Source organism: Castanea sativa, chromosome 9 (genome assembly GCF_040712315.1).
Source record: "Castanea sativa cultivar Marrone di Chiusa Pesio chromosome 9, ASM4071231v1".
In the NCBI taxonomy this organism is placed as follows: Eukaryota; Viridiplantae; Streptophyta; class Magnoliopsida; order Fagales; family Fagaceae; genus Castanea; species Castanea sativa.
In genome coordinates, this window is record NC_134021.1 from 1,222,852 (window position 1) to 1,242,544 (window position 19,693).

Here is a 19,693-nt window from a genome sequence, read left to right on the forward strand (position 1 = left end):
AAAAATAAGTAATTTTCAAATTGAGTTTACTTTATAGAAATGGGGATAGAGTGATTAGGTTGACTTGATGGTCTCACATGATAGGTTTTTTTGGAAAAAATTTAAAACTAATCTTCTAACTTTCAAAATTTTTCATTTCAATCCTCTAACTTTCAGTTTTGTCATTTTAGTTCTCTAACTTTTAATTGTTGTCAATTTGATATTCCGTTAAACCTCAGTTACTTGTTGCCGTTAAATGTGACATCGTTTTGGCTTATTTAATGGCAGCAAGTAATTGAGGTTTAACGAAATACCGAATTGACAACAATTAAAAGTTAGAGAACTAAAATGACAAAACTGAAAGTTAAAAGACCAAAATGAAAAAGATTGAAAGTTAGATGATTAGTTTTGAATTTTTGCCATTTTTTTTAGATTAACAAAAAAGAGTCTCACCCGAGTGATCATTGACCTGCCTCATTTAAACCCGCTATTGATGGCATGGACACCCCTAGGCAGGTTAGGGCTATCCGCATTATGATACAACATTTTTGTGAGGGGTGACTCAAATTCGCACTTCTAGACTTACAGGTGTCACCAACTCCTACACAATCCTTTTAAGTTTATGAATAAAAATCTTAATTTTTTTTCCCACCAAATAGTATTAGGATTTTGATGAAGTAGGTCCGTATCTCCCTCTTAATACCAAAGACACTGGCACTTGGCGGGCTTCCTTCATTTTGTTCATCCTCTCCAGCAGTACGCTGCTCGCGTTCTATTACTCTCATGGCTTCCACTGCCGGACTGGACCAAATCGACGACGTTTCAGCATTATCTTACTTCCAGAAAACAGTTAAGTGTTTTCTCTATTTTCTCACAACAAACACCCCCCCCTCATTCTTAGCTACACTACTACTTCTCTACTTTCTAACCAATAACAAATATGCTTTTTTTTTCTTCTTCTTCTTTGTTTTCAAAAGGTATGTTTGCACGATTGGTGGTTAGTTAAGTCCGATAGAGAATTCGAAGGGAAACGACTAGCCGTTGCGGGCTCTACTGCCAGAGAGTAAGATCTCTCTCTCTCTCTCTTTGGTGTTAGGGTTTTGTTTTTGATTTCCAGATTTTCAAGAACCTGTATTTTTATTTATAGATAGAAAAAAAAACTATAAATTTTGAATTGCAGACTGAAACTCTGAAAGTAGTGAAAACCTTAAATGGCTAAGCCAATGATGTATTAGTTTTTAGGGTTGATTTTAGTTATAGTCTTCTACATTGTGTGGGACTGTCAAATATCTATTAATGTGAGTAAAATATTAATTTATTTGTTTTAGTTTTGGTCCTTTTAAGGAGCAATTTGCTTTTGCTTTTGCTTTTGGGTTTCAGGAAACAGGCAGTGCGACTGTTTTGCTCTGCGCCGATAGTGAAAAGATATGATTTTAGTACTATGGAGACAGCTGATGGAATATGTGTTGTTATTAGAGGGCTCATTAACAAGCCGCGCACTCAAGAGAACGGGTTTCCTGCCATGGTATTGTAATTCTTTTCTTTTTTATGGTTTGGGGGAAATGACTATCAAGTTGTTGCGGCTTTAAGTATTTATTTGTTGAATATCATGGCAACTAGCAATGGCAGTTTCCGATGATGTTGGTAGTGGTGGTTGGAATTGTTGGGGGCGAAAAAAAAAACCAATGAGTTAGTGTGGTTGTCAGCTAGAGGTTTTAAGACCAATGAATACCACTCTGAGAACACTGTATCTATGCTTGCGAGCTGATTGAACTGGCATTGACATAAGATCAAGTCATAGCTGTGCTTGTATGGGTAACAAAGCCCAAACTAGGATTGTTATTGGCTGAACGCATTTCAACCAGTGCAGAGTTGCACATGACATTACATTTGCTAAATTAACATGTTTGCACCTGTCATAGAGTTTACACTCTACTTTTCACTCTAACAGGTTGGTAGTCATTTTGTGCTGGGCTTTCCTACTGACTGGGAAGAATATGCTGAAAAGTTCTTGGAAGGAGATTCTACCGATGGTATTTATTCAGGAACTATTTCTGATTCTGGTAAGTTTGCCAGTCATCTAGCAAGTAGCATATGCACTACTAGTTTGTTTAGATCATGTTTAGTTAGTAAAATATGTGTGATTTTTCTTCTTACATACCCAATAATTCTGTTAAAATCTTGAATGAATTTTCCTTTTGGATCTTTTTTCTCATGTCTTTTTATGTGCTTGGAATATGCAGCCATTGAAGGCAAGGAAAAATCTTGTCTAACTTCAGAACAAACTCCGAATAATCACGAGCAGGTCAATCACAGAGGTAAGCTTGATATGGAAGCTTTAAAAGGTTGTTCTCATAATGTGTCTTGAAACTATCTCTTCTGATACATTAATTGGTTCTGATTTGCAATGCTTATGAGGTGCAAGCATATGCATTGAATGGTATATCAACTAATTTTAATACATGTAATGAAGTTTGAGGAATCTGACAGGCAATCTGAAGAATAACACAGGATCTGGATGTTCAATGAAGCTTAAAAAGGAAATGTTGAGTACCAAACCAGAGACATTTAAAAACCCAGATGGAGCAAAATTGAACAGTTCATCTGGTGTCACCATTCAATCTGACGGGATAATGGACATATCAGATAATGTTCCAGACCACTCCGTGGGCCAAATATCGGGAAATTTGTCAGAGAATGTAAGAAGCAAAAGGGAGGATGAGAAATGGACAGTCAGTGGGTTGAAATGTCCAACTTCAGAACAAATTCCAAATAATCACAAGCAGGTCATTCATAGAGGTAAGCTTGATGTGGAAGCTTTAAACGGTTGTTCTCATAATGTGTCTTGAAACTATCACTGTTGATGCCTCAATTGGTTCTGATTTGCAATGCTTCTGAGGTGCAAACATATTCAGTAAATGGTATATCAATTAATTTCAATAAATATAATGAAACTTGAGAAATCTGACAGGTGGTCTGAAGAATAGCCCAGGATCTGGATGTTCAATGAAGCATAAAAACAAAATGTTGAGTCCCAAACCAAAGACATTTGAAAACCCAGATGGAGCAAAACTGAACAGTTCATCGGGTGCCACCGTTCAATCTGAGGGGATAATGGACATATCAGATAATGTTCCAGACCACTCCGTGGACCAAATATTGGGAAATTTGTCAGAGAATGTAAGAAGCAAAGGGAAGGATGAGAGGACAGTCAGTGGGTTGAAAAGTGAAAGTATTAAGATGAATTCTGTTCCGGTGGCCTCGGGTAACGTGAGCGAAATCTTACAAAATCATAAGTTTGAATTTGAGGACAATAGTATTTCTAGTTCATCTACTTATGAAGAAAAAAGCGATGCTGAAGAAGGTGCTGACAGGAAGAAAACTAAGAGGAATTTAATCTTTGACCAAAATGTAAGTTTTTTAATTTTTTTATTTTATGAAATTGGTATTTTCCTTGTTAGAACTATTGGTAATTTAACATTTTTTTCACCACTGTTAATTTTTTATGCTAATGACTATAATGAGTGTCTTATAAAGGTGCCTTACTGCCTTACATCAACTAACTGAAATGTTTATCATGAAAGCACGATAAGTTTATCCTCCAACAGATTTTGTGTACTGCTCTTTAGGTGAAGTCATAATTTATCTTTGCCGTTATAGATGAACACTGTTTTTGCACTCTTTTATTATTATTTTTTATTTTTTTTTATAAATAGATTGCAGACTAATACTAGTTATATAATAACTATTTTTTCTGCATGGTATGCAAATAATTATATGTAATGTAGCATTAATAACTTCCAAATGTTCATTGTAGCTCAAAATTTCATTTGACAGGTTGCATTTCAGGGCTTAGAGGAAACAAAAATTCTAAAGAAGTATCCTATTAAAAAAAAAATTCTAAGGAAGATGTTGAATGAAATGTCTTGAATACATGAAGCAGCCTGCTTGTAGTTTTTATTATTATAGGCAGTTGCCGTATAAATTTCATTTGTTGTCTTGTGCCTAAGGATTTTTTTGCATAGGTTTCCATCTTTTTGAGGGGGCTATATTTTGCATCCATCATCCTCACTAGTGATCAATAGGATACTGTTTGATGGTTTATTTTTTTGTGTAATTTATAGTGTTCAGAGTAAAACTTTCATTAGAACATTGATTTATTCCTTAGAGGATTCTTGTTCATAGGAAGTGACTACTGTTTTTTGATGACCATCAACATACCACAGATGATCCCTCTTTTGTCCTAGTTTTGGACTGGCTGAGTATACTGATTATTGTTCAACTTTTTGATAAGAAGGAAGACCTCTTTTTTGTATATGTCGGTCTGATGCTATTTCTCATAACCAAATTGTTCAACTTTATGCTATTTCTTTCCTATGAGAACCAAATCGCTTAAGTTATACTATCATTTTCCTCACTTGATGGGGTAGTCAAATACAAACACTACACCCCTAGGAATTGTTAACCTTTGAGTTGTAGACTATAATATCCTAGAAATGACCGATCGGATGCTTTCCACGATCCCAGCATAGGTGCTACTTCCTGATCTGCCAGATGGGAAGGCTCCTTTTCTTCCTCTTTATTGAATCAAAGTATCTTTATTCCCCCCACCCCCACACACACACACGCAAAAAAAAAACCCTTACCTTTACTTGGTGTAAGTTTATGCACGCCACTGAGCACTTCTATTATGAGCTTTATGTAGGAAGAACAAAAGAGGCGTGGATGGGGATATGACACATTACATGGTGACTTGGAAATTCTTGAAATAATAGGGATGGCATGGCGGGGACATGAGATTAATTAATTAATATATTTTATATATAAAAGTGTGTATATATTTTGGACATATTATAAGTCTATTTTAGGGGAGGCTAGAGGAAGGACTTTTTATGTTTGGGCCTGATACTTTCTTTTTAGGTATATTTTTATGTCCAATATTATAGCTCTGCCTGTAATTGGGCATCTATGTCCCTGACATGTTTTTGTATGACATGGACACATTGGGGATTTTGCCATGTTTGTGCTTCTTAGGGTAGAACCCTCGTATCATGTCTAGCTCCTTTTGTTTGCAACTTTGCAAGCATTTGCCAAATTGATTCTATTTTATATTTGTTTATGTGTCCTACTGGGCATGAGGATACATTGCTTAGCCTGTCAGGGGTGAAAAACCCTTGTGTTACTTAGTAACTGGTTATGGCAGGTGGGGTCAGTTGCTCGTGGGAGTTTAATTAACAATGAGGATTGTTGTACAGTATGTTTTACAACGTGCAACTAATTTAAGTGAAGTTATCCTATGTCATAAAAAAAAAATTATATTTGTTTGTGTATATTATTCTCTAATCTCTACTACTAAACAAATTTTCCCATGATTTTTTAGGTAAGTCGTTCTCAGGAATGGAAAAATAAAAAATTTATTGTTTCTCCAGAATCATTGAGTTATGGACGATCGAGATCAGGCAAGTATGCCACTTACTTTCCTTCTCTTTCTCTTTCCCTTGGTACCTTTTTTTTAACCAGTAATTAAAGCTTATATAATTGCAATTGACTATAAATCATTACTTCTGTATTAGCTGTATTTTTTAATGTCTCAAACCATCGGGATTTGACACATGAACTTTTTCCAGTAAATTTTTTGTAGCATATGAAATGGGTTTCTGTACCCATGTATCATATCATGTAAAGGAATTTATATGAGGAAATGAAATCATTTATGGATTTTCTTTGAGCCCCCCACTCCCTCTTTGGCGGAACTTCAATATTTTGCATTGACTGAAATCTTAGCATGGTGTCAACCTTGTATCATGACAAACACAGATGACAGAATCAATATTTTTTCCCCGAAATTAGTTGAATTGCACTGAAATGGTTAAAAATATCATATTTCCAGGTTGTGCTTCTCCTGGTTAATTTTTATTTCCATATGTTGCAGGGAGACTACTTTTACCCACCATGGAATTCTGGCGCAATCAATTGCCGGTTTATGATGCGGTTTGTAAATTTCTTTTGGCTTATACATCATTGCTTAGCCTTGAATTGCACGTGGCTCTGCACATTTAGCACACTCATTGGTGGAAATCTGTCAAATTTCCGCTTTGAATTTGTTGACATTATTACGACTGATCAGAACTTCAAACTTAAATTTCAACTCTCTCTCTCTCTCTCTCTCTCTCTCTCTCTAAGTGCTTCCACTATCTCCGAGAAAATCCTCATTTCAAATTGTATGTGTATGCTTGTGTACATGTTATGTTTGTTTCTTCCTTATGTTTTGTTTGTGTATTTCAGGATCGTAAAATCACCGGAATTATGACTGAGAAGGTTTGTCGCCCTGTTAACTACCAAACACTCTTTTTCCTTTTTCTTTTTGTTTGGGGGGGGGGGGGGAGGAGGGGTGGTTGGTGGTTGAGATTGAAAGCAATACTTGTTTATATATTTTTGGTGCAAAAAAGATTAACCATTGGTGTTGTTGAGTTCCTGGGCTTTTGATTGTGGGTGAATCACCATGAATGCACAATGACTCATCCCCCTTACTATTTTAGTTCAGTAACATGAATCCTGCTATTAAATTCACCTGGTTAAAGAGTAAAACCCATTGATTTGTATGTTCTAGTTAGTGGAGGTAAAAGTGCAAAGCCCCAAAGCTCTAGTGCTTTTTGCCTCTAAAGTGAGACACTCAAAAAAAAAAAAAAAACCAAAATTGAATTAAAAGTTCACAATCTTGACATTATTGATATAAATCACTGATTTGTCATATTTTTAGTGTAACTTATCAAAAAAACATATAAGTTTGAGTGTAACTTGTTAACAAGTATTAGTAATTAGTCCTAGGGCATTATAGCTATTGGAGATTTAAGAAAGGGTATTATGACATGGAAGTACTCATATGTAGCTGATCCAAAAAAGTAAAATGACTTGACTTACAATTTTTGTGTTAAAATTGCAAAAGTAGGGCTTGTATAAATGTTATTTGAATTATATAAAATGTTTATCGATTTATATGATAATTTGATTTTTGTATTTCTCATTGATAATTATTTTTATATTTATTTTTATTCAAAAAAAAATGTGTGCTTCATTTCAAGCAGGCGCACGCTTGCGCTTAGGCTTCAAGAGGCTTTGCACTTAAGTGTGCCTCACGCTTTTACCAACACTAGTTTTAGTTTTATCTTAATGAATTATTAACATGTACATTTAGTATTCCTCTACTTATCCAAAAAAATGTAGTATTCTTCTACCCTCTTAATAAGTTTACAGTTACCAGATGCCATTTTTTGCTGTTTAAGCTGTACATACCTGCAGCTGATGGTTTGTTTCACTATGTTGGTAGGATGATAGATCTGTGCCTCAGAAAGGGAAAAGGAAGTGGGGTTGACTTTAAGGAGCAGCTTTAGCGCTTGCTGTTGAATTTAATGGGACTTAAAAAGGTAGATATTACAAATTTGATTTTTAGTATTATAAATAATTACAACTATGTTCTGTCTGGGAATATAAAAATGCAAATGGACAACTATTGAAATTTGTGGTCTCTTTGGAAATCAGAGGATAGACTCAAGGGTTTATCTGTCTGACCTGCACAATGGAGACCTACAGAACATGCAGTAAATTCCAAGAACTTTTGGCGTGCATCAGGTTATAAAAGGGGAAAAATCTTCAACTGATGAGAACATGTCTCTGAAATATGTTTCTTTGACATGTTAGGATGTCTTCTGAGAGACCTTTACCTAGTGTAGGCATATAGTATTAAATGTACATATAGGAATGATATTTATAATCATTATCATTATCATCATATAAATTGAGATTAACATTAATTTATTTTCCCTGTTATAGAATATAGGAACAGGTTAGCACAGCTCAATGAGATCTAGCTCAAATAGCTCTTCTGCTTCCCACAAGAATAGTTGGGAGGGTGATTGTGATTTGTGAGTTTAAAGCTCGTTGGGTTTGTGTGTAGCTTACCAAGTTAGCAGAAGTCATGCCATTTTTAGAAAATTGTTTGTGCTGTGGTAGCTGAAAAGAAAAGGAATAATGCTGTTTATTTCAGTTACTTGATTATATTCATTCTAAAATAGTTTGATACTTAGCAGGTTTTGAAAATCACATCTGATGGAGCAAGATGTATAGGAGCGAGAATCAAGCCATGGACTTCCTTGGTTTATTTGTAAATGCTAACCCTTATTTGTTTTGTCATGTGATAGGGATTTGAAACCCATGGCCTATACTGTGTAGGAACTAGGAATTGTAATTTAACCAACGCACCTATTACATGTTAACCCGTAATTGTGAATTTATCTCCTAGCTGTCAAAAAATCTCCTCTCTGTCATATGTGTAATAGTTCTATTTAACCAATCTGAGGTTGCTGCTTTGAGTATGATACATCTAATGGATATTGCGCAAAAGAAAAGTTAATTCTGAACTACATGTTTTGAATTGGAACATGAAATGCTGGTTCTATCAGTTGAGTTGTCTATGCATCAAGCCTTTTTTATTGAATCCAAATCAACTTGGCTCTTGTTATTTTCCGACATCTTTCATAGAAATGCCTGGCTTTTTGGTGTTTCTAATTGTATTTGTATCTTCTACACTCCTCACAATGGAGAAGTGACTTGAAACATTCCCTTGTGCAAATAGAATTATTGCCATTCTTACTCTGCCTTGTGGATGGTGCGGGCAAATGGATTTCAATTACTTGCCTTGCTATTTTTTTTAATTTTTTTTTTCAGCTCAGCGCCTTTAGTTGTCATTGTACTGGATCATAATTGTCAAACAATATTTTCTATTTTACTGATTCATGAATGAAAAATTGGACAATTTTCAGTCTTCTGCACGGGGTGCACCTTTTAAGCCTGTTCCACCAGACAGAGAAAAAAAAAAGTTCTTAACCTGTAACTTGTAGATAATGTGGTTGTACGTAAGCCCAATATTGGTATTGTAATTTTCACTGAGCCCAATATTAGTATTTGTTCAAAATTCAAAGGAGATTCACATCATATAGTATATAACATTTCATAACCTATTTTAAATTTGGACTTTTATGAAAATTTGGTCTTAACGTCCTTTGGCTATGTAACATAAAGTAATTTTCTAGTATAAAGAGGTTTTGTTTACGGGATTTGGTTACTAAATAAAATTTCGGAGAAATTACACTTTACCTCAAAAAACTATACCTTATGTTAGACTTTGCACCATAAACTTTTTGAATGTACGTTTTGCACCTTACGTTATGACTTTTGTTATACTTTGCAACTGGTATTAAGTTTGATGTTAATTTTGATGGAAAAGAGTATGATACTATGTGAAAATACCTAATTGCCTCTCGATTCAATCCATTAAAAACATACTGAAAATTTACATTTTACCACCCTAAACTATATTTCTTATTACACTTTGCACTCTAAACTTTGAATTTCCATCCAAGTTAATACCAAACTTAACGTTGGGTGCAAAATGTAACAAGGATCATAGTTTAGGGTGCAAAATGTGCACTCGAAAAGTTTAGGGTGCAAAATTTAATATGTGGTATAGTTTAAAGTAATAAAGTGTAATTTTCTTTAAAATTTTGGACGAAAATTTGCCATTTTCCAATGATGACAATGTTGAGAAGAAAAAGGGATTTATGGCTTTCTTGGTAGCAAGCAAGTATAATTATGGGTTTATATATATTTTAGGGTGCCTAGGGTTTGATGGAAAAATATATTGGGAAATACAGATTTTTTGTTTGAAAAATATAAATATTTGATTATATAGTACATACTCTAGTTAGTAAGTAAAGTTTCAAGCTTGCAAGTTTATGCATGAGGGCCAAGGTGGGAATAAGTTAGCTCACACACTAGCAGATTTTAATGTTTGGGTAGAAGAACTACCCTTTGATTTGGAGTGTGTTTTCCAAAATGATGTATCTTAATTTTCTTTATTATATGACCTTACCTTTTTTTCAAAAAAAAAAAAAAAAAAGGACATGCAATATACACATATATTACACATATGTATTAATGTATGTAAAACTGAAATAAACTCGTTTCTTACTATTAGTTCTCAAGTGCATAGAACTAAATGCGTTATTTTCATCTAAAAGTATTGACACGATGATTAAGGGAAGGACGTAACTATCATATTGTTAAATACGGTTTCTTAAAGAAAAAATCTATAGTAAAACAAATATGTTGGCTGACTTGGCTCTAGGCATTAAATAGGAATATTAAATATTAAAAAAAAATCTTAAGTTCATGTTTCAAAATGGGAGCCTCCGGCTTTTCCTTTTTATAAGGTTAGTGTAGATGGAGCTGTTTTTAAGAAACAAAAAAGGAAGCTGGAGTGGGGTTGTAATTTGAGACCATTTTGGAAATTTTATTGACGTCTTAGCAAGAAGTTTCGGTATCCTCTAGGAGCTATTGAGATTGAGGCAAAGGTCTTTGAATCTGGTTTGGAATTTGCTAAGAATATGGGTATTCGGGACTTTGTTTTAGAAGGGGATTCACTTAATGTTGATCATGCTCTTAGTGGAAATTCTCATGCTGTTTCAACAATTGCTGCTCTGATTTATGGGCTGCAGGTTACTTCTTTTGAGTTTTGAAATGTCTTATTTTTTCATGTTCGTAGGAACGGCAATATACCTGCTTACTAGTTAGCTAAACATCCTTTAGACATCTTTGATTTTTCTGTTTAGATTGAAGAGAGTCCCTATTTTCTTGTACAGGCTTTTCACCATGATATATCTACTACTTTTAATTATTAATAAAGTTTGTGTGTTTCTTATAAAAAAGAAAAGAATCCTATCAACACCAAGATTCATATCTAACAGAAGCGGTCAAATTATACCGTCTGTATACTCATTACTTACTATATTAAACAAGTAAGATACTGAAACATACTTTTTAAAAAGATTTTGAATCATACCCACCCATATTCTTATGGTAACAAACACGTACCTTATTTTACTAACTATATATAGTATAAAGTTCATAAATTCTCAAATTTTTTTTCCTTTTAGTAAATGTAAATACTCAATTTTGCAACCATTAAAAAAAATCTTTTGTATCAAAAAAAAAAAACTTTATAATGGGTCTAACTAAAATTGAAGGGTAAACTAGCCATTTCACATTTTATGAAAATTATTAGATATAAACTATAAAGTATAAACTGGCCATTGTGTACTCAAAAAAAAAAAAAAAATTGGCCATTTATCTCTTATAAAGGTAGATGATTGTCTTAAAAATTGTAAGTAAGAACTTTAGTTATTTTATTTTATTTTTAATTTTTTTTATACCAGATAAAAATTAATATATTTTAATCTAACTTGAGTATATATACCGCTTGCTGTCTACGCTTAAAAAAAAAAAAAAAAGTCAAACCCCAATCGGCCTAGCAAAAAAACAAATCTGAACTGTACATCTTCGGCCTAGCAAATCTGAAAAACCCCAATCGGCCTAGCAAAAAGTCAAACCATTCGTATCTTCTCGTTCTTTCTCTCTCTCCGCTCGAACTGTACATCTTCGGTGAACTCTGCATGTTCGGTGAATTATATCCCGAATCTATTATTGCGCCGACTGCACTGCCCAGTAAGTTCTCTCATTTTTTTTTTATTTATAATTTATAACATATGTTTCGTTGCTGAGAAAACGAAGGAAAATAAACTCTGTTTTGTGGGATTTACAGGTTGTTTTCATCTGGGCCTTTGTATTGTTGTAAAGTTGTGTTTTTTATTTGATTTTTTTTTTTTCATTTCCATTATTGTGATTTGTATTAAGAACCAAGAAATTGTTGCGGGTATTTTGTTTTGGGTGGTAGTTATGGATTGGGCTAATTTTTTCTGTTTAGGTTTCCCCTCTTGGTTTTTCTAGTGTGGGTTTCACTTTGAATGGAATATAAAACCACAAGGAATTAGTTTGTCCAATGAATTTTTTTTTTTTTGATAAATCCAATGAAACATGTTGAATATGAATTACAGCTTTTTCTTATCAGAAAAACATGGTGTTTTGAGGCTCTTATTTAATCAGTACACTGTAAAATTTGAGTGTTTTGTCACATGGAACTTCTTAAAAATCCACAAGAAGGGGTTCTTGGTTCTTCTTTGAGATAACTTGTCTGCAACACCTAACAGATTTGACTTTGATTTTATGCCTAACAAGGCTGTTTCTTCAATTGTTCCCCCTTCAACTGCCTGATACTGAGAAGTTTGTAGAAATCCCACTTGTTGGTAGAGTCCATATTCGTCTTTCAAATATTACAATTTTTCATGTTACCTATCCAAAAAATTACAATCTATTATGTTGATACTGCTTCTTCATTTGTTAATAGTTAATACTGGAGAGATAGGTATTCTTAGAGAATGAGTTTTTGATAAAGATGTAGGCTGTTTGCCTGTGTGGGGGTCATCAAAAGATGTAGCTTTGTCCTAATCAAAGTGGTAGACCATTTTGCCGATTTTGGCCTTGATAATGTTGACTGAGGTTATTTACATGTAGCCAATTTATGGTTCTTGGTTACATTACCTGTTCTTGGGGGTGAAAATACAGGCATGACAAGTAATATGCTTGTCAGAAAGAAATTCTGTCATGTATCCCAAGCAAGCATTTTGCACAGATTTTTCCTTCTGAGGTAGTAAGCCATCTCCGTGATGGGAAACTGTTTTTTTCACCCACCTTTTGCATGGATTTTATTTTAGCACCGAGAGTCTTGAGAATTCATTTATCCAAGATGAGTTTATTATCTAATAATCAATGTGTTTAGGGGTTACTTACCGGCTTGAATTTGCAATTCATTCTTCAAGCTGTAGGGCCACTATGGGAAATGTTCAAAGTGTTATTTCGCAAATGATATTTATTCAGCATGTAAAAAAAAAAAAAAAAAAGGTCTAGTCTAGTATATTGTTTTATTAATTGTAATTTGAATGTAGCATTTAATTTTTTATGAGCATTAATCTTTGTCGTGGTACTAAATTTGAAATTGCAGTGTTACTGTAGCCAGAAAATATGTTTAATCTCCAATAATCAATTGGGTTGGGTGTTCTCTGATGGATACAATGGAAGCAAATATTAAAACTGAAACTGTGGACAATACACTTGAGGGGAACAAAGGTTCATCTGTTACGATAAAAGTTCTGTTTTTTGCAAGAGCTCGAGATCTTACTGGCTTGAATGAGATGCCATTGGAGGTGTCATCTGGTAGTTCTGCCAATGATTGTTTAAATAATCTTGTTGCCAGGTTTCCAAGCTTGGAAGAAATCCGTGGGTGTATCGTTCTTGCTCTAAATGAGGAATACACTACTGAGTCAGCAATCGTCAAAGACGAAGACGAGTTGGCTATTATACCTCCTATTAGTGGTGGCTAGTTATTTTTCTTTTGTAACTATAACTTGATATGTGTGTATTCAACATTCTGCTCTGATTGTGAGACTGTCTCATCAGTGGCGATACATTTGTCCTAGAAACCTGAGGTTTCATGGGAAAAAATTTGGGTTTAACTTTGTCTGCAGCATGATTAGAAATTCCTGCTTACGACTTATAGCCTTTGTGCTTCTTTGTATTCCGAATAATAATTAATAATAGAAATGTATGTATCTTTTTTTTTTCACTCATCAAATAAAAAAAAAATTAGTACACCAGTTGGGAGTGTGTTGATTAAAAGCCATTCTAGGACAAGAGGACAGTTGAGAGATCGTGGATCAAGTCACGATGGCCAACAGGTGATACCTTTTATGCCCCCAACAAGAGCTCAAAGGTAAAAACACTTAGGACAAGAGCGTTTTCTGATTTACAAATGAACAGCTAGAACACGAAGCAGAACCAGAGGGAAGGAAACATGAGAGTCAAGATACATGAACAGTCAAAAAAGATGGCCAAGCATACTGGCAAATGCAATAGAAAAGTGAAGTTTAAAAATTTAAGTTCTCCAAGATGTGAATGTCACACATAAATTGTTTTCTAAGTGGATAATGGTGGGCTTCTCTTTTGAACCAGCAACAGCTTCAGCAAGGTCTTCAAATGATTCTCTTTTGAACCAGCAAAAGGTTTTGAATGTTTTTTACTTGTGTTAGCTTATTTGATGATACATCCAAAACCCGGAGGTTGACTAAAGATGACAGGCCTTCCATCTTTGCAATACCATTATGGCTCAAGTTTAGTTCTTCAAGAGCAACACAATCCTAATAGAAACAATCGATGAAACAACATGGTCAGTGCAATCTTTTATGTAATTATAATGCCTCGAGAGTCAAAAGAAACATATGATGCCTTGAGAGTCAAAAGAAAAAAAAGAAATGGGGTAAATAGATATTTGATCTCTTTTTTTTATTTATTTATTTTTTTTATAGAAGAAATAGATATTTGATCTCTAACCTTTACATTGTATTTCAATTTAGTGCTTCGCCTTTTAAATGCATTAATTTGGTCTTTACTCTTTTGTTGTTGTGTAATTTGTGTCAAAATAATTTCTACCGTTAACTGATGAATGAAAAATGCTGATATGATAAATGGCCAAAATAAAATTTAATTTTCTTGCCACATAAATTGTTTTGACACTTGAACTACCCGCATGGACTAAAAAAACCAAAGTGCATGAGTAAACATAACCTTGAGATCTATTTTTATTTTTTTACACTTTCCTTGGAAACAAACACACAAAAATTTCAAAACCAAAGATTAAGAGCCTGTTTGGATGAGAGTGTTTTTGGATTATATCACTCAGTTTCCATTACTGAGTTCTCAAAACACGCGGGTCCCACAATTTTTTTTTTGTTTGGCTTGGTTTTCAACCCTTGTTTCCATCACTTAATTCTCTGATTTTTTAGTGATGAATTATGGAAACTGAAAACACAATTTAGGTGCTTTCAGTTTTCAAAACTTTCTAATGGCATTTTTGTAATTAAACCCAAGTTTCAGCCGCAATGTTTGACTTTTGGGTTTTTTTTTTTTTTTAACAAAGTAACGGTAGAAGTGAGTGATGAGTGCCAAATGGGTGGGATTTGAGAAATTGGGATATTTTAAGTAATGAATGATGAGTTATGAGTGATGAAAATTGAGTATTGACAAATTACAAACCAAACGGGCCCTAAGTCTCATCACCCAAAGAAGATCCAATCAAAGACGACCACCTCACCCTCTCTCTACAAAGACTCCTCCTTCCTCGCCATCCTCCTCCTCCACTTGCCAATGGCTCTCCCCTCCTCAAATAAAACCACCAAATTAAAAAAATTAAAGGGAAAGAGCAAGGAATATGGGGAAAAAAAAAATTCAAACATTAGTCTAGGATAAAGAAATTCAATTTAAAAAAAAAAAAATGAATGACAAAAAATTATTCAACAATGAGATTTACGAGCATGCTTGTTTTTGTTTTCAAGGAAAATTTATTCGAAAGATGAGAAAGTGCAACAAAAAAAAAAAATTTGAATAATGTGTTTACATGTGGACTTTTTTTTTTTTTTTTTAGTTTAGGCCATGTGGCAGTCCAAGTGGCAATCCATGTAGCAAGGAAATTATATTTTATTTTGTCTATTGGCCATATTAGTATTTTCCATCAATCAGTTAATGGTAGAGATCATTTTGATACAATACCAAAAGGTTAGGAACTAAATTGACACATTTAAAAGATTAAGAACTAAATTGAAATACAACGTGAAGGTTAGAAAACAATTGTTGGATGGCATACCTCAAATCCTCTCATAGAAGTTACGCCATGTGTTATATTAAACATGCCCATTTAGCTCCTAACCAGTAACCAACATATTCATTCATACGCAAATTGCAACATTTAAAACAACTTCTTGGCGACACCGCCTCAAACACCCATATATGACTTTCGGTCCAATACTCCTATTATAATATAAATATATATGAATACACATTAAATTATAATCCAGCATATTTTCATCATAAAATTTAATCAGGAATTTACTTATAACCTAGGATTTTTTTTTTTCAAAATAATCAAATCTCTCAAACAATTTCATTAGTTAACAAGGTTTTGAAACTATTCAGCTATCTAACAAATCGAGTCTGTTAGGCTCGATTTTGCTCTTTGAAATCGAGTTGCAGTTGGAAATTGAGTGTCTCACACTCAAGTTCCATAGCAGAAACTTCCCAAATCTCCCTACAGCAGCAAACCCACGACCTCTGATCTTCACAAAAACAACAAACTCAAACCCAGACAAATCCACCTATAGTAGCAAACCCAAACCCAGGCGAATCCTCCATCTCTATGTTTTCTGGTTCTTTGGTCTGAAACCCAGGCGAAGCTACAACAGCAAACCCAAACCCAGGTGAATCCTCCATCTTTTTGTTTTCTTGTTCTTTGGTCTAATGGAGTTCGTAGCTTGGTAGGGAAATCAAGTCGCAGAGACTTGAGTTCCTTGGAACTCGACCTCTTCACACTCGATTTAGCGTAACAAAAACTCAATTTGTTAGATTGCTAAATAGTTTCAAAATTTTGCTAACTAATGAAATTGTTTGAGGAATTTGCATATTTGGAAAAAAAAAAAAAAAAAAAAAAAAAAAAAAACCTATAACCTATCCAACCAAATACCAGTCCAAATGAAAAGCTGACAACATCGCACCCCGACAAAGAAAACTTTATCCCAACGGTAGCACCTATTCCGTCCCAACAAAACATCATAATTCCAAGGAAGTCAATACCGTACCGGAGGCTGTACCGGTTTGGTCACCGGTACGATATATTTCGGATACCGGTGTACCGTTTCGGGTTTACCGCTATTTTATATATATACACACACACACCAAAATATCTAGAACCATGTTTATAAACATATAATATTTCACTTATATTATAGTAAATATAAAAGTTTATTATAAAACATTACCTCAATTCAGAACAAATTATTCATAATTTTAGACTTTAGTATCAAATAAAAGAAAAAAAAAACACAATATAAAAAATAGAAAGCTTAGTTGTTCATTGCATACTAAGAAAACAAATAATACTAAGAAGTTAATGTAAATAAGTTATCATTACACCTTTACAAAAATTCAAAAATTATAAAACTAAAAAAAAAAAAAAAGATTTTTTCTGTACCGGCCGGTATTGCCCGAAATTGGCCGGTATGGCCGGTACGCGGCTGGTACGGCCGGTATTTTTTCCGGTATAATATAAAAGTGTACCGGTATCGGTGCACTGGCCGGTACGGTATGTACCGGTCGGTACGGCCGGTACCGGTACGGTATCGGCCACACTGCATAATTCCCTTTTCGAATGGACAACTAAATGGACCGAATGGCCTAAATGGACTGAAATGACCAAAGTAGACTGAAATAGACATAGTGGACTCAAATGGACTGAACTAGAACGAACAGACCGAAATAGAGAAAATAGACTCAAGAAGACCAAATGAACCAAAGTAAACCTAAATGATCAGATGTGGAACGAATGGACTAAAGTGGACCGAATAAATAAAATGGCCCAAATTGGATCAAATTGGACCGAATAGACAGAAGTGGACCAAAATAGACCGAATGGACAAATGTGTACCGGTAATGTTCCTCCATATTATTTTGATTTTTTTTTTTATCCCCCATCTTTTTTATTATAAATATATTATTATCTCTCTCTCTCTCTCTCTCTCTCTCTCTCTCTCTCTCTCTCTCTCTCTCTCTCTCTCTCTCTATGCCTTTATGTTGATGATTTTTTTTTTAAATATCTCTACTTTGGGTTAATATATTTTGGTGGTGTGTTTTTTGAGTTCCTTATCATAACTCATCTCTCTCTCTTTCTTATAACTTGGTTTAATTTTTGTTTGAGTTAATCTTTTCTTATTATTATAGATTTTGGAGTTAATCCTTAGTTAGTTTGGAAGTGAAAATTTTGAGTTTATATAAAAATACAATCTACATGAATATGTATTTGAATGTGCCTATCAATTAAGAAATTTGAATAATAAACTTGAAACTTAAAAATTTTAGTTGAACCAAAAGAAATTAAGAAAATATAATGCATACTAATAATCGTTAAAATAATATAGACCACTTAAAAAAATATCAATCAAAAGCTCCAAAAAAAAATAAAATTATATATTTTGGAAGAGTAATGATCCAAAAAAATAAATTTTCATTAGCTCTCATTTTGCCACCTCAACAATTGCGATTTTTTTTTGGGTGAAATCTAATAGTTAATTAAGTGAAAATTTAAAATAAAAATAAAAATAAAGAGAAGAAGTTATCAAAAAGTTGAAAACTAGCTAGTTCCTTGTCTTGTGGTTGTGGAGTAAGTACATGGCTAGGAAAAAGTACCTCGTTTTCCATAATTTTTGTTTGTTCGTTGGGGGTGGTAGTCTATCTTTCATTTACTCTTTGAAGGTGATAAAAATAGGAGACGGGTACTCTTATAAAAATTGAAGGGACGGAAATAATGAAGACGGATTGACACCGTAGGTGACTCTATTGTGACGGTTAAATTTGCTGAGTATCCGTCATGCATGAGTTAATTGCAGATTTCGGATTGCGTGTCATTTGATATGTTTCAAATGGGCTTTTTCTTTATCCCCACACAAACGTGCATACTTGGGCTTCTTGCGACACACGTTTGAAAAGACTCCTATATGGAAAGGAACTTGAGAAGGAAGTTGTATCCTAAAAGAAAGGTGACTCCACTCAATATAAATACCCCAGAAACCCTAAATATGAAGGTACGCACAATATTCTTTACTTTGGCACTCTAGGGTAAAAGACACAAGATTCTAACTTGACCTTCGGAGGGTTTTTGGCCGGCACCACACCGGTGCTCTCTTTTAGGTCATTTATTTTTTTTTTTGCAGGTGTTGCTTTCGTTTGTGGAGCGCTTGCAACTCACTGGTGATATTTTCGGCTTCATCACTCTTAGAAATGTGCAACTTAGTTTTAACTCTCGTACTAAAATAAGAACTTAATTGAGATTACTCGTAAAGTGCATTGCATCATGTTCTCGAATCAATGCAAGTGAGTCTACTATCAATTCCCGTCTTCTTAATATTATTTGCATTATCATTGTTATGACTTATCATTACATTATTGAAGTACTTTTTCTCGAGCCATTTCAAATCAATACTCGATTATCTTGGTAAGAAAAAAAAAAGTTTGGAGAACATGATTCATGACAGACAAAGTAGGTGGGTAACGTGGTTGTTTGACGAATAGTTATAGCCCATGATTAAAGTAAATCACCACTCACCAGTAGTTGTCTGATTACGGGTGGAATGGCCCTTTCGTGGAGGCTGCATAATACGGAAGGCCCATAGGTGCACTTCCTACTTTGGCCCATTACTCAACAAATTAACATTCTTTACCTGCTTTGGTGCACTTCAATGTGAAACATGTTTTGCACTTTTTCTTGCTCATGAAATGCTAATGAAAAATGGATATGTGTTTGGTTTGGGGAAGTTTTAGGTGATAAATTCTTATGAGAATTAATAATTACCTGTCAATTCAGCATATTTAAAATGTATTATGAAAATTGTTGTGTCTATAGCATTACTCAACAAATTAACATTATTTACCTACTTTTGTGCACTTCAATGCGAAACATGTTCTGCACTTTTCATGTTCATGAAATGCTAATGAAAAATGGATATGTATTTGGTTTGTGAAGTTTTAAGTTTATTTGGTTGGATTGATGGAAAAGTGAGAGGATAGAAGATGAGAAAAAAATAGAAAAATAGGAGGACAGAAAATTTTAGTTTTTTCTCATATGTGTTCAATTTGGAGGATGGAAAAGTAGAGAGATAAAAAACTT

At 33.9% G+C, this 19,693-nt stretch overlaps 2 protein-coding genes across 6 annotated transcripts; both read left to right on the plus strand.

Annotated features, from left to right (window-relative positions):
- The first annotated feature begins 539 nt into the window (after positions 1-539).
- Positions 540-8,280, plus strand: LOC142609816 (kinetochore-associated protein KNL-2 homolog). 4 transcript variants are annotated; one of them, XM_075781536.1, is made up of 12 exons: positions 540-828; positions 957-1,042; positions 1,360-1,504; positions 1,931-2,042; positions 2,223-2,297; positions 2,470-2,778; positions 2,951-3,390; positions 5,360-5,442; positions 5,912-5,970; positions 6,265-6,297; positions 7,307-7,403; positions 8,067-8,280. In XM_075781536.1, the coding sequence occupies exons 1-9, from the start codon at positions 763-765 to the stop codon at positions 5,964-5,966; spliced, it is 1,371 nt and encodes a 456-aa protein (XP_075637651.1). In that variant the 5' UTR covers positions 540-762; the 3' UTR covers positions 5,967-5,970; positions 6,265-6,297; positions 7,307-7,403; positions 8,067-8,280. The 4 variants fall into 4 exon arrangements, with proteins under 4 accessions (XP_075637651.1, XP_075637648.1, XP_075637649.1 ...); XM_075781533.1 differs by having other exon boundaries at positions 5,916-5,970; XM_075781534.1 differs by having other exon boundaries at positions 5,916-5,970; positions 8,064-8,162.
- Positions 8,281-11,319: 3,039 nt separating this feature from the next.
- On the plus strand, positions 11,320-13,549 carry LOC142609634 (molybdopterin synthase sulfur carrier subunit). 2 transcript variants are annotated; one of them, XM_075781267.1, is made up of 2 exons: positions 11,320-11,538; positions 12,932-13,549. In XM_075781267.1, the coding sequence occupies exon 2, from the start codon at positions 12,993-12,995 to the stop codon at positions 13,308-13,310; it is 318 nt and encodes a 105-aa protein (XP_075637382.1). In that variant the 5' UTR covers positions 11,320-11,538; positions 12,932-12,992; the 3' UTR covers positions 13,311-13,549. The 2 variants fall into 2 exon arrangements, with proteins under 2 accessions (XP_075637382.1, XP_075637383.1); XM_075781268.1 differs by having other exon boundaries at positions 12,943-13,549.
- The last annotated feature ends 6,144 nt before the right edge of the window (positions 13,550-19,693 follow it).

What these genes read in the sequence shown, in the direction of transcription:
- LOC142609816 (XM_075781533.1), top strand. Translation starts at nt 763, where the DNA reads ATGGCTTCCACTGCCGGACTGGACCAAATCGACGACGTTTCAGCATTA. An exon ending in GCGGGCTCTACTGCCAGAGA is followed by an intron (nt 1,043 to 1,359) that starts GTAAGATCTCTC and finishes TTTGGGTTTCAG; the next exon opens with GAAACAGGCAGTGCGACTGT. An exon ending in AATTGCCGGTTTATGATGCG is followed by an intron (nt 5,971 to 6,264) that starts GTTTGTAAATTT and finishes TGTGTATTTCAG; the next exon opens with GATCGTAAAATCACCGGAAT.
- LOC142609634 (XM_075781267.1), top strand. Translation starts at nt 12,993, where the DNA reads ATGGATACAATGGAAGCAAATATTAAAACTGAAACTGTGGACAATACA.